At 51.1% G+C, this 12,638-nt stretch overlaps 5 protein-coding genes across 5 annotated transcripts; 2 read left to right on the forward strand and 3 right to left on the reverse strand.

Moving 5' to 3' along the window:
* Positions 1–867: 867 nt before the first annotated feature.
* On the forward strand, positions 868–3,354 carry IAR55_005209 (uncharacterized protein; the record flags this gene model as incomplete). Its single annotated transcript, XM_066948302.1, has 9 exons — positions 868–1,264; positions 1,435–1,533; positions 1,608–1,919; positions 1,981–2,476; positions 2,539–2,586; positions 2,649–2,720; positions 2,776–3,000; positions 3,073–3,211; positions 3,283–3,354. 9 exons carry the CDS (start codon positions 868–870, stop codon positions 3,352–3,354), a joined length of 1,860 nt encoding a protein of 619 aa, XP_066800870.1.
* Positions 3,355–3,558: 204 nt separating this feature from the next.
* On the reverse strand, positions 3,559–6,024 carry IAR55_005210 (uncharacterized protein; the record flags this gene model as incomplete). The annotated part of the gene is made up of 10 exons (XM_066948303.1): positions 3,559–3,581; positions 3,639–3,770; positions 3,852–4,008; positions 4,120–4,646; positions 4,728–4,895; positions 5,032–5,045; positions 5,112–5,218; positions 5,358–5,461; positions 5,545–5,569; positions 5,695–6,024. The coding sequence occupies 10 exons, from the start codon at positions 6,022–6,024 to the stop codon at positions 3,559–3,561; spliced, it is 1,587 nt and encodes a 528-aa protein (XP_066800871.1).
* Positions 6,025–6,508: 484 nt separating this feature from the next.
* IAR55_005211 (uncharacterized protein) lies at positions 6,509–8,219 on the reverse strand (the record flags this gene model as incomplete). The annotated part of the gene is made up of 15 exons (XM_066948304.1): positions 6,509–6,559; positions 6,610–6,719; positions 6,771–6,904; positions 6,958–6,997; positions 7,062–7,068; positions 7,129–7,162; positions 7,216–7,315; positions 7,364–7,375; positions 7,435–7,460; positions 7,525–7,564; positions 7,622–7,691; positions 7,751–7,823; positions 7,888–7,993; positions 8,049–8,088; positions 8,169–8,219. The coding sequence occupies 15 exons, from the start codon at positions 8,217–8,219 to the stop codon at positions 6,509–6,511; spliced, it is 894 nt and encodes a 297-aa protein (XP_066800872.1).
* Positions 8,220–8,925: 706 nt separating this feature from the next.
* IAR55_005212 (uncharacterized protein) lies at positions 8,926–10,376 on the forward strand (the record flags this gene model as incomplete). The annotated part of the gene is made up of 5 exons (XM_066948305.1): positions 8,926–9,046; positions 9,132–9,350; positions 9,479–9,925; positions 9,979–10,101; positions 10,174–10,376. 5 exons carry the CDS (start codon positions 8,926–8,928, stop codon positions 10,374–10,376), a joined length of 1,113 nt encoding a protein of 370 aa, XP_066800873.1.
* Positions 10,377–10,765: 389 nt separating this feature from the next.
* On the reverse strand, positions 10,766–12,617 carry IAR55_005213 (uncharacterized protein; the record flags this gene model as incomplete). The annotated part of the gene is made up of 5 exons (XM_066948306.1): positions 10,766–10,792; positions 10,863–10,958; positions 11,030–11,155; positions 11,216–11,981; positions 12,046–12,617. 5 exons carry the CDS (start codon positions 12,615–12,617, stop codon positions 10,766–10,768), a joined length of 1,587 nt encoding a protein of 528 aa, XP_066800874.1.
* Between the last annotated feature and the right edge of the window lie 21 nt (positions 12,618–12,638).

Raw genomic sequence — 12,638 nt, forward strand, 5'->3', positions numbered from 1 at the left:
ACAACACCACTACGGGTACTAATCATCACACTCCTCTCTTCTCATCGACAAGACATATTTGCATCACCAGGACCTATCATCGACAACCCCATTAGCCATCTCTTACCGAGGTTTGTCCGAGGAGATCAAGACCGAGAGAACGTGAGTCAGAATCATTTTTAAACTATACCGTTATCCTCTTTCTCCCTTTCATCGAACAGGCTGCTATCTCCGCATCTGTCCTGTTGCTGCTCCTCCGCCCCCCCTCCCTCCCCCCCTTCGTGTCACAATTGTGAATTTATCCATCCCTCTCACCCTGTGTTCATTATCATTTGCCCCCATCTGACGACACCCTCCCTCACATCATGCCTGATGATCTCGTTACCAATGATTTGACCGATACCATACTCTACACTGGGGCCGCGACTTCCTCTCGCTAATTGATCGACGTCTGTTTTGCCCTTTCCCTAACCCTACAATGTACATCTCTGTGCTGACCGTCGGTCATCCCGTGTTATTCCTCACTCGTGTTCATCGTCAACGTCCATCATCCCTTCCCGCCGATCCTCTCCACCGGCACCGGTGGGCTGCAACTCCCTCGAATAACTGTAAATTTTTCCATCGACCGTGTCATCTCGTGGACGTTGATCGGTGACCCTCAATCTCAATTATCCGTTACCGTGTAACCGACCTCGACCCACGGACATCGACTCCGACATAATCCACATATATATATACACCATCCATCTTCGTCCTCAACCTCCTCGTCGATTCCCCTCGATTACAACCTGGAACCTCCACGTCTTAAATCCAACTTCCCGGCGAGTACGCTCTTGGCCCCTTCCCCACCTTCAACCATCCGTATGCCCACCCAACAATCGCTGCATCATGTCACCAGTAAATATCTTAGTATCACCCGACCACCTCTCAGCCATCCAGAGGATGCAAGAACGCCAAGCCTCGTGGGGTCGACCTGCGCGATCGAACTCGTCAGGTTCCCTATCATCGTCTCTCGGCTCACCAGCGACTTCACCCCATCTCCTCAACCTCACAGCACTCGCTCCCCATAATCAAGCGACCTCCTACGGTGCTGGCAGCAGCGGCAGTGGAGGCAGTAGAGGATCTGGAAACGCTAGTATCTCCGGCGGCAATGAAGGTTCAGGGCGAGGTAGGCCTAAAGGTAAAGGCAAGCAAAAATCGAAAGACGATCCTGAGCACAAGGCCAGGAAGAAAGTGGCTAAGGCTTGTCTCGCTTGCCAGAAATCGCACTTGACCTGTGATGAACGTGAGTGACAAGAGTCGTGGGCTGCAATCAGTTTATCCGCAATTTTTGCGGGTTCACTATTTCGCCTTACAAGCGATTACGAGATCAACAACAATGGCTGATTTCATTGTGTCCACTTTTCCTCCTTGAATCTTGTCATCAACACCTCTCGGTTGTCGACGGTATCGCAGAACGCCCATGTACCCGTTGCGTCAAGAAAGGTCTCGCAGATCAATGCGTCGAAGGGGTCAGGAAGAAGGCCAAGTATCTGATGGAGGGCGAAGAACGAGGTGGGTGATCGCAAATCCTTCATCGTAGCGAGCCTGAAGCGAGATACTGACCAGCCAAGTTCACCTTCCCACAGCTTCTTCAAGACCATCTCAAACCGCCAGCTTATCACCTACTTCGGGCTCTCACTCCAACCTTCTACCGAATGTGACTCTACCCTCACAGCCACTTCCCACTTCTGAACCTCCTGCAATACCCGACGATGTATGGCTGGCTCAACCGTTGCAGCAAAGCGCGCAAACTGCCATGACCACCACCACCACCAACAACAACAACAACAACAACTCCATACCGCCGATGTCAGACTCTATGATCGGGATGTCAGATCCGACCAGGATGTGGGGCCAAGCGCCACCGCCAAGCAATGAGCTTCCATCGAGCTCTTTCCGTGAGTCTCATTCGCTTCGTGTGACAGCTTTCGCATGGTGCTGATCGTCCAATGATCGTAGCATACGGAGGTACCGCTGCCAATTCCGAGTACCAGATGCTCGACGCAATGTTCGCATCTCTCTCCCCGATATTCACAGGCATGGACCCTCTCGACGAGGCAGGACGTCAAATAGCACTGGATAGCAACACAAGCATGGTCAACCCCTCGAACATCAGCACCAACCAGTACGAACAATCATGGCTCAACCCTTCCCCATCCGCTTCGAGCACCGGCCAGAACCCTCTCAACCTTCAACCAACCCCTTCGAGCTCCGGCATACCGCAGACTGTCTCTCCGGGAACGTACAGCGACATATCACCGAATAACCAGTCGTGGGGCGGTTGGGCCTCTGAAGGGGGTCAGATGATGCTGGACAGTGCAAGCCAAACTCAAATTCAAGGTCAAGGTCAAGGTCAAGAGCAAAGCCAAGATACGAGACTGCTGCCGACACAGTTACGGCGGGTAGGAAAAGGATTGACACCTGCAGAGGTGTATAGGACCATCGTCAGACCATAGTGAGTGAAGATGGGTCGAACCTCTCCGTCTCCTTCAGCTTAATTTGATCCAACGGTCACAGCGATTACACTCAAGGGTATCATATTTTGATGGAATACCTCACGAAGAAGTGAGTTCGAACTGCGATTTTCAAGAGCTCCAAGAAAAAATTCCTGATCGATCTTCTTCTAGCTTCGAGCAACCCGACGTTCTCCGTGTCGTTCGCGCGTTGGCTTCCTTCCGTCCTAGTCTGATTGCGCTGCAGTGAGTCAATTGCTTCGTATGGTCATAGCGTGCTTACTGACCGTCCAACTGTCAGGATGCCGATGTCAGAAGACGACGAAGTCTTCCTTGAGCGCTCATTCCAACGGACGTTGATCGAACTAGAGAAACTCATCTCATACTCTGCGACTCCAACAGCTGTTTGGAGGCGAACAGGCGAGGTTTGCTATGCCAACCCGGAGTTTTGCAAACTGGTGGACAGAACAGACGCGGATCTGCTCGTCAACAAGACATACATGTATGAGCTATTTGCCAAACCTTCGTGAGTGACTATACAAGCTGTGGCAAAGTGACTTGAGCTAGCTAACGCGTGCATCTTCTTTCTTCCTCGCAGTGTCGTCTCGTACTGGGAGAACTTCTCGGTCCACGCTTTCGAGAACACTACGCAGAACTTCTTTCAACCTATCACCTTGGCGGTCGGAACGAGCGGTGCCACGTTGGCCTGTACTTGTTGCTTCACCATTCGCAGAGATGTGAGTTAAGCTTTTCGCCGGATCTTGCACTGGTTGGTATCTTCATACTAATACATGTCTCTCGGAAACAGTTCTTTGATCTCCCCTCAGTCGTCATTGGTCAATTCTTACCAATCCCTTCGGACATCCAGCATTCAACATAGATTTGATACCCCTTTGTGCGCAGATCGTATACCCGCAAACACCACAAACACCCTTATAGATCTCAGCTACTACTTAATGACACGGTCTTTTGGGCCACGAAACAGATAAAGGGAAAGAAGCATCGACAAGCATACAATTGACATGCATTGATTAGCTGTTATCTATGCCTGCCGAGATAAGGAGTACAAGATACGGATACGAGTCTATTCATAGGAAGTTGGAATGGCTAGGGGAAAGATCCAGATCAGCTGTCAGATTATCTATGAAACAAAGTGTGACTCACCTGGTTCAGGACCCAAAGTACCTGTTTCGATACCCTTTCTGAGCCTTATGGAATCTATATACCAATCCTTAAAATCCATCTCCGCTTCCACCTTTTTTTTGAACCCAGGTCTCGAAGCTATCGAATCTTCGCCTGGCACACCCAGTTTGTCACCATGTCTTCCTCCGTCTCACGACCCCCGAAGACACTCTAAATATCGGTTGGCAAACTCACCTATCTCTACACACCCTGCGTAATCACATGTTTGAGGACGTCTCGGTATCCAAACCAATCTTTTGCCAGACTTGGAATCGACGATCGAGTTGCCGTCGTAAAAGTAATTGATGAAGATATCGCCTGTGTAGTGTTTTGGCAATTCTTTGAAATACGACTGGAGGTGGGATGGGGGCAAAGAGTTCGTCAGCGATGATTTCAGAGGGCTGTCTCAATGAGGAGCACAGATCAAGAACGAGACGAATGGCTTCCTTGGTGCACGACTCACCTGCTTCTTCTCTTCTTGCCAATGGACATACAACCACTGATAGGTCCCATCGAGACCTCCATCTTTGTAATGACCCCTGAACTCGTTCATCGGTTCCAACCTTTCCGTCCACTCATTCTCGTATTTCGTCAGATATCTCTTCCATCGCTTCCTCCCTCCGGCACCGATATGATCGTGCGGGTTCACAGGGTTCGGTTGAGCCTTGTACCAACTCGTTAGATCGTCGGGGAACCACATCGTTTTGCCGGGTGGTGGTCGACCTTGTAAGATCGTTACGGGACGTTCGATCCCGGAAGAAGTGAACGATGATTTCGTCGACAGTTTCGTGGCGGGTGTCATGAGCGCCCGGATCACATGCGGTGTCAGAGGTGCGGGCGGACTGTCTTTCTTGGGTCGGAGATGATCGGATAAAGTCAACACTCCGGCGAGTGATGATGACCGCACCGTGGTGTATGGTGCCATGCCGTCAAATGCCAAAAAGTTGATCTTCGGATCACCGACCACGAAATGAGAGTATTCCCCTTCGCCTGAGCGCAGTCAACATCAGTACTGAGTTCCCGTGTTCACAACCAGACATGAACGTGACGACGATCCGTTACTGCACTCACCGACTGAATCAACGGGCGCTCCCATCTCGTCCCAAGCGTCAAAGTTTTGGAAATACTCGTATCGCATCAGGCGATCGAGAGTCACAGGCGAGTTTCGGAAGAATGCCATATGTCCTCTCATGAAGATCAGACGATCGCCGCCCTTCTCTTCGCTGGGCTCGGTGGGTGCTATGACGTCGTACCCATTTCGAGCGAGGTCATATGGGACTCAAGAAGGGCGGGACATTAGCACAAACGTCAAGGATCGAGGATGAGACTGATGGTGGACTGCAGTTCTTGGGGAGGCTATAATCAGGGAACTCACACGTCTGAGATATGCTGCAGTAGGACCCGTAATCAGTGAGTCGTTCCCTAGCGTTTTGTGACACTCAAGAAACCACTCACTCTCCGATGAAGATATCTAAATCGCAGTACCCCCAGTATGCAGTTTCCGGCTTGATGTATTCCTTGAACACCCAACCTCTAAGAATCGGGTAAACTGCTTGAATGTTCTGGGTACGTTACAGGCATAGATCAGCACCGGGCCTGTGATCCGTACGACAAGCAGCTAGACAGGAGAGCAATGGATTCACCGCTCCACGGCTCCTAGCCCATGGACAGTGGCTGAAAGCTATGATACCGATTGCTCACCTTGAGTTTCCCTTGGTTGATCATATCGCCCAACATGAGTTTGCCCTGTTGACGGGAACATCCTCCCCATCTCTTGCAGAAGAAATCGACATGTTTCTTCCAGACTGCATGGAGGGGTATAGCGTGAGCTTCCCTCTTTCCCTCTTTCGTCAAATCGCAGATTTTTCATCTCTCGTGCAAGACTCACACTTCTTTTCGGACAGACAGACGTGCTATTTGCCAAGGGTGAATATCTGATCAGCGACGACTCTCATCCCCTCACACTGAGTGTTTTGCTCTGACTCGGAACCCTCGCTCGGCGGTGTCATCTGTAAGTGAGAAGGACGCCGGCACCCACCTTGACATTGGTCATCCCCTTTGTCCAATCCCCAACCTGGTCCCTGCTACATCCTCTTCTCTGCACCAAAACCAGATCCAGAGCATGCGGTTGTCTCCCCACACTGTCAAAGAAATACGGAGCGAAATTGGGCCAGTCTTCACCGCTCCACAGTGCCACCAAGGTGATCAGCGGCGGTTTGTCCTCGAACGCTACGTCGTACCGAGAGGACTTGATAGATCCTTGGGTGGTCGATGGAAGATGGTTGTAGAGGAGATAGGTGAGGGTGATCAGGACGAGAACGGGCAATGCGCGAGTGGGACGGAATCGGGGTGAAAGAGCTAGCTTCATCTTCGCGTCTCTGCATGAAGGGAAGGGAGCGAGAGACTGGGGGAAAGGAAGATGGGGTAAGCAAGATGAAAGAGGATGATGTGCATGACTGCCTTGTCGGAAGATCCAATCCCTCGTTGACCTACCCAAGGTTGAGGAGGCGCCTGGTGGTCCCGGTGGTCACTAACCTTGTTAAGTCTCTCATTTCGTGCCTGATGCCTGATCACACCAAGGGAGGATGTGCACACGCTCTTATGATGATGCTGATGATGATGATGATGATGATAATAACAACAACAACAACCGACGTTACGACTCGGTATAACATCTGTATCTATCTACAGACCTAGAGACTCCTGCACAGTCTTGACATGCATCGACATCGTGTTGCATGTCGAACGCTCACATCGCATATTTACTACAATCAATACATGTTTCCGCTCCCTGGATGAACCTTCAAACAATCGCACTTGGGTATCACGTTCACTCTTTATCGTTGTCGGACCTAGATATATGTGTCCTCCGGGAGCCTCAGACCATCGTTGATCCCAGCAGTCTATGGATCATGTCAGCATAGTGCTGCCATATATTGGGCATCTCACTGACCATCAATCGTCCTCCGTCAACAGTCAAGAGCGCGCCGTCGAGGAACCCTCCAGCCTTGCTACTGAGCATGAGGACCGGTCCGACGATCTCCTCAGGTCGACCGGGACGTCCTGCGGCGCGTCGGTCAGAAATGTGCTACATGAAACGACAATGCCGCTTACCGATGGTAGACCTCTTCCCTGCTTTCATGGCTAGTTCGCCAAGATTGTACTCGTGCCCTTCGCCAGTGTCGCTCTTACCGGTCATTTCGGAGGGGAAGATACCGGGGCAGATGGTGTTAACACGGATCTTCATTCTAAGAGTTCGAGCGTATCAGCACAGGTCGGTAAATTGAAGTGTCATACGTACGGAGAAAGACGACCGGCGAGAAGAGTGCTTAGATGGATAGCTGGATTGTTGAGTATGGGGTGAGCACGTTGCGCAGCGGACATGAGCTTTTAGACGAGACATACTCGCAGCCTACATAGAAACAATCGACCGTCAGCTCTCGCCGTTCAGCTCGAAATCCATACGATTCACCTTTGATGTACCGTAGGAGACACTTCCCATCGCACTGATGCAACCTGTGTAAGTGCACGTCTATCATAGCTTGCCATCAATGCCCACCGTTGATTGGCCAAACCAGCAATGGAAGCGATGACAACAACGCTAGGGTCCTCAGACTTGCGAAGCAGCGGAACCAGAGCGGCGGTCATAAAGTAGACACCTATACACATGTCAATTCCGCAGTGAAGATTGCAAGCAGGTGACTAACCGTTGACATTGACTACGGAGTGATTCCCGTCAGAGCCAGCTTGCTAGATCCGTACCGTGAGGAGAGCTCACTGATATTGGTATAGTTGAAATCCTCACTAGAATATGAGGGCAAACGTCAGTGACAACCATACACTGCTATGGATACTGATGCAGACTTACTCTTCCGCACCATCCCAAAGGAGCTTCTCCACCTGGTCGGCTGGGCGTCGAAACTGCATCAGACCAGCTTCCTACTCGTCTGTCCGGCGACACTTACGATCATTGTGATCCTTGATTGGCGTTCTCCAAGCTTTCATCACACCCGCACAATTGATCAGCACGTCAAGCTGAACAATCGTCTCTGTCAGTCACCGGTGTGTCCTGCACGATATCGCTTTCCACCGACCTTGGGTTCCTTCGCGCCAATAGCATCCGCGATGGCTTTGCATCCTTCCTTGGTGGAAACATCACCTTGGATACTAAAATGCAGTCACTTGTTGAGCCCTCGGATCTTCGAGAAACGTAATCATCAAAACGACGTACGTGACAATGTCCCCTCCGATCTCTTCAGCCGTGGCATCGAGAATCTCCTTCCTCCTGCCAGTGATGTATACCTTCGCACCATTGCTGACGAATCCAGCGGTGATTGCTGAAGCAGTCCATGAGCTACTACCTCCAAGGCGTCAGAGGATTTCTTAGCTCACCCTTGCCGATACCTGTCCCACCTCCCGTGACAACCACGGTCTACCGCAATACTCAGCTTGATATTGTACTTCTGGTCTCGAACATACGAAAAGGGGGATGGGGAGTCGATCAAGACATACCTTTCCCTTGACACCGAAGACATCTTCGATCTTGAAACTTGTGCTTGACATTGTGTGTGAGTCTTTGGAGAAGTGTTTCCCTGTATCAGTCAGTCAATCAGAGAACGATGAAGAGGTCGGGTTGTCAACAGATAGAGTGGTGAGAGACATGCTTTATCAGGTGAACGGCATCTACCGGCACGAAATAACATCTTTCCGCTGCCACCACGACGGAGCACCGTGGTATCTCCGTTCGTCTCCGTCGGAAACATCCTTCGGCGGCAGAAAGGGAACGGGATCAAAAAATCAAATTGTTACCGCCGGCTTTGGAGATGATCCCCCGGCAGAGTCGCCACAGAGCTGGAACCGGGCGACATGACGTATTGTCATCGGAAAACGTGACGGTGTCTGAACCTGAAATAAGCGATGTCGAAGGTGGAGGGATGGAGGCAGCGGGTGGAGGGATAACAGTAGACGTGGTGGAGGGACGGTGGAGAGGGTCGGTGGAGGATTTGGTACCAAAGTGAACAACGATAGTAAATCCACGCCTTGCATCGACCGTGTTTTAACTGTATTGCATAGGGTTTGGATTGTATAGAACGACAAGTATGACGCACACAGTGGAACCTAAAAAGAGCTTGCTTCGACCACATACAATTATATATATATATGGCAAGGTATCTCTTGTTGATCTATTCCGGGTCCCTCTTCTTTCTCTCCCATACTGTAGGCGTCCATACAATACATAATAGATAAACAATCGATAATAATATCCGTCATGTCCGGTGCTCAAGACTACAAGTTCGAAGGATGGGCAGGCGATTCTCCCGATTCGATCAAGGGCAACTTGAAATGGATCGAGTACGAGCCCAAGAAGTTTGCCGACGACGACGTCGACAGTGAGTCTTTGAATGCGCGATATGATCCTCCACCTCGTTCTTCGAGCATCTCACCTGACTCTTTTCGTCCGTCTCTTCTTCATAGTCAAGGTCCACTACTGTGGTATCTGCGCTTCGGATATCTCCACCCTTTCCGCAGGATGGATGCCCATGGACGAGGCTTATCCTCAAGTTGTCGGACACGAGATTGTTGGCGAGGTCGTCAGGGTCGGACCTAATGTCAAGAACGGCTTGAAGGTTGGAGATATCGCTGGTGTCGGTGCTCAGTGTGATTCTTGTTTGGAGTGCAAGTATTGTGTTGATCGTGAGTGGTTTGCGAGTATTTCTACCCTACACACCATTTCTCGGCCAGTGGCAATCACTCTCCTCTCTCATTTATGCGATCTTCGTGTTCCATGGACAAGCACTGATCGTACATACCGCTTCCTGCAGACAAGGAACAATACTGCAACAAGGGACAAGTCGGTACCTACAATGGTAAATACTATCGAACATCCGAGGGCAGCAAATCCTGGGGAGGTTACGCCAACTACTGGCGAGGTCCATCCCACTTTGTCCTCCCCATCCCCAAGGAGATCGACCCGGCAGAAGCCGCTCCTTTTCTCTGTGGCGGTGTTACCGTCTTCTCCCCGCTCAAGCAGTACGGCGCCGGTACCACTGCCAAGGATGTCGGGATCATCGGAATTGGCGGTCTGGGCCACTTCGCGTTGATCTTCGCCAAAGCGCTCGGTGCGAACGTCACCGCGATCAGTCACAGTGATCACAAGAAGGATGACGCGCTCAAACTTGGTGCCTCGGACTTTTTGGTCACAGGAGACGACGTCGAAGACGCCGTCAAGGGCAGAGAGAGAAGTCTCGACTTGCTCATCTGCACTTCGAGTGAGTGCGATGTTCCGTTCAAAGACAATGTGCGGTGCTGACTCTTCGCACAGACGACCCCAGCATGCCTCTGAACTCCTACCTTAGTCTTCTCAGACCGGGCGGTAACTTTGTCCTCGTCGGTGTCCCCGAGACCGGCAAACTTCCCGACCTTGCCCCATTCACAATCATCATGAGTGAGTGAACGATTTCCTTGCAAGGTCCCCACTTCTTGCTATCTAGTGCTGATACATCGGATGTCTATGTAGACAACATCCACATCGGTGGTTCTGCTATCGGTTCCCCCGACAGGATCAAGGAGATGCTCGATCTCATCGCTGAGAAGAATCTCCACCCTTGGATCTCCAAGTGGCCATTGAGCAAGGTCAACGAGGCTGTCCCTGCTATGGTCGCTGGCAAGGCCAGGTACAGATATGTCCTTGTCAACGAGGAGAATGGTGGGAAGTTGTAGAGCATGGTCGGTCAGTGTCCAATTTCCTGAGCCGGAGCATGGGTGAGAAGCGAGTGATCGAAGTGATATTGTAGCCTATAGAAAACATAGAGCTGTAATGCCAGTATGTAAAGAGCGATGCATAACAATCGTCTCCTGTCACGTGCAACACTTACTTGCCAGTTTGAGGTTCTGCCTAGAGACCAGCACAAGCTCGTAACATGCTTCCTTTGCCGAGCTCTGCCACTGCAGTTGCAGATCGCTCTCGGGCGTCTGATAGCTCGAATACATGCTCTAATCATGCTTTAGGATGTGCTTCTCACATCTACGAGACCCAAACATCTCTCTACCTTCCATTCTCCCCTTCCTCCAGAACCACACTTCTCTCCAAACGCGTCCCGGTCCACTCTTTACTCCTTTCCTGACGCTCTCCGGTTCTGCGTCCCACATACCAGGTCAGCCTCGTTAAAATAGAAACAACATGACTTGTGTCTCATAGTTACTCACCTTCCAATTCATATAACCGTCTTTCTCCTCGTCTCCCGCTGCTTTTCTGCTCAATCTCATCCGGCGAGCAGGTTCATCTCCTTCGGGATGAGCGTCCTGGCAGAACAAGAGTAGATTAGCTCAGGCATCTTTTTGCCATTGACAAGGAATAGGGGACAGCAACTCACCAGACCCGCTGAGACCCGACGTCGCTTCATCCCTCCTTCGATCTCAGGTAACCACATCTTGAGCGCGCGTAAGAGGTACATCTCCCTAACACCTTTGTCTCTCAGCCACAACATGAAATCGTGCAACTGTCAAAGCCATCACTGGTCAGCTTCCAGTATGTCAAGTCGCAGACGATGAGAACTCGCCTGCTCTGGAGAATCGTAACAACCCCATTCTCCACTCTTCAACCTCCCTTCTCCTTCTTCCTTCTTCCTTTTTTCCTCCACTGCCTCCTTGCTGATTTCCTCCTCGATCACAGCTCCCGCCGCATTTCTCACCAGCTCTTCTTCACCCGCATCCACACCCTGGATATACAATCTCCCCGTTCCCCAGGTGATCTTCCCGCCTTCCCCTACTAAAGGAGCACTTCCTAGTCCATCCATCCACCAGATCTTGTTACCGAACCTGTCAGAACCTAATGGTCTCGATCGAAGAGTATACATCCATCTTCGGAAATCGTAATCCAGATGTCGTAGCTTGGCAACGATGACTTCTTCTTCATCGGCGAGCTTTTTCTTCTCAGCGGCGATCTGTTTTCCTTCAGCCTTCTTCACTCGTGCTTCTTCACGTTCCTTCGCAGCTTTCTCATTCCGAAGAGCCTCTTCCGCTTCCCTTTCTTGAGCCTTTTCCTTCATGGCTCGTCGTCGGGATGCGGCAGTGTGATTCAAGCCATGTTCAGATGTTTCGCCATCCCCTTCAACGTCCGATAGGTCTTCCAAAGCCGGTGTATCTTCCAGCTCGTCTCGCTCTGTGTTGGTGGCGGTCCCATTGGCATGAACTCCATTGACGATCGAAAGGTCCGGCGATCCTGCTCGTTCCTCCTTGATTGCAGAGGTGTCCATCGATATGTCTCCATCGACGTCTTCCTCCTTGGGCTTCTCTTTCGGTTCAAGTGCATCCCTCTCGGCTTGTCTACAGCAACGCGGCTCGTCAGTTCACCTTCGGCTATCTCTGTTATCAACAATGTGACACTCACATTCGTCTCCACTCCCTCTTCACCTCTACCTGATCCTTCCTCACCTCGGTCAAGGCAGCGCTGGACTCCTCCATATACTCTCTTACTGCTTCCGTCTGCGCCACCAAGTCTATCAAGAAGCTGATGATGTTGAGCTTGTGTATGTGGTGTAGAGACGGATATCGTTTCTCAGATTTGGATGGGATCAGTCCAGATGCTGAGGAATTGCTTGAAGGGCCTGTCGACCAAGTCGGTCGTGTCGGAGCAGGTCTGTCTTCGAAGGTAAGATGGAGAATGTAATCGAGATACTGTGGAAAGCTTTCGATTGTTGCCTTCTCCCACAAACAACCGACTAATGCCGCCTCCCAGCCTCTACGACCGTCTCTCACAGCCAGCTCCTTTTTCTTCCATGATTCCGCTAGAGGGCCAGCGACGGGGGTAAGCGTCTCTGTGGTCGCGCCTTTGAGGCCCTCCCAATAGTCGGTATCATTGTCCAGCTCTTTCCCCCATGCTGATAGTGGCTTGACCGGCTCCCGTCCGTCGACGAGATCCGCCATGAGAGCGTTCAGAAGCGTCGCATGGACTTCAGTCATTATAGGTGCCGGTCCGGAAAG

Source organism: Kwoniella newhampshirensis, chromosome 11, assembly GCF_039105145.1.
Source record: "Kwoniella newhampshirensis strain CBS 13917 chromosome 11, whole genome shotgun sequence".
Taxonomy (NCBI): domain Eukaryota; kingdom Fungi; phylum Basidiomycota; class Tremellomycetes; order Tremellales; family Cryptococcaceae; genus Kwoniella; species Kwoniella newhampshirensis.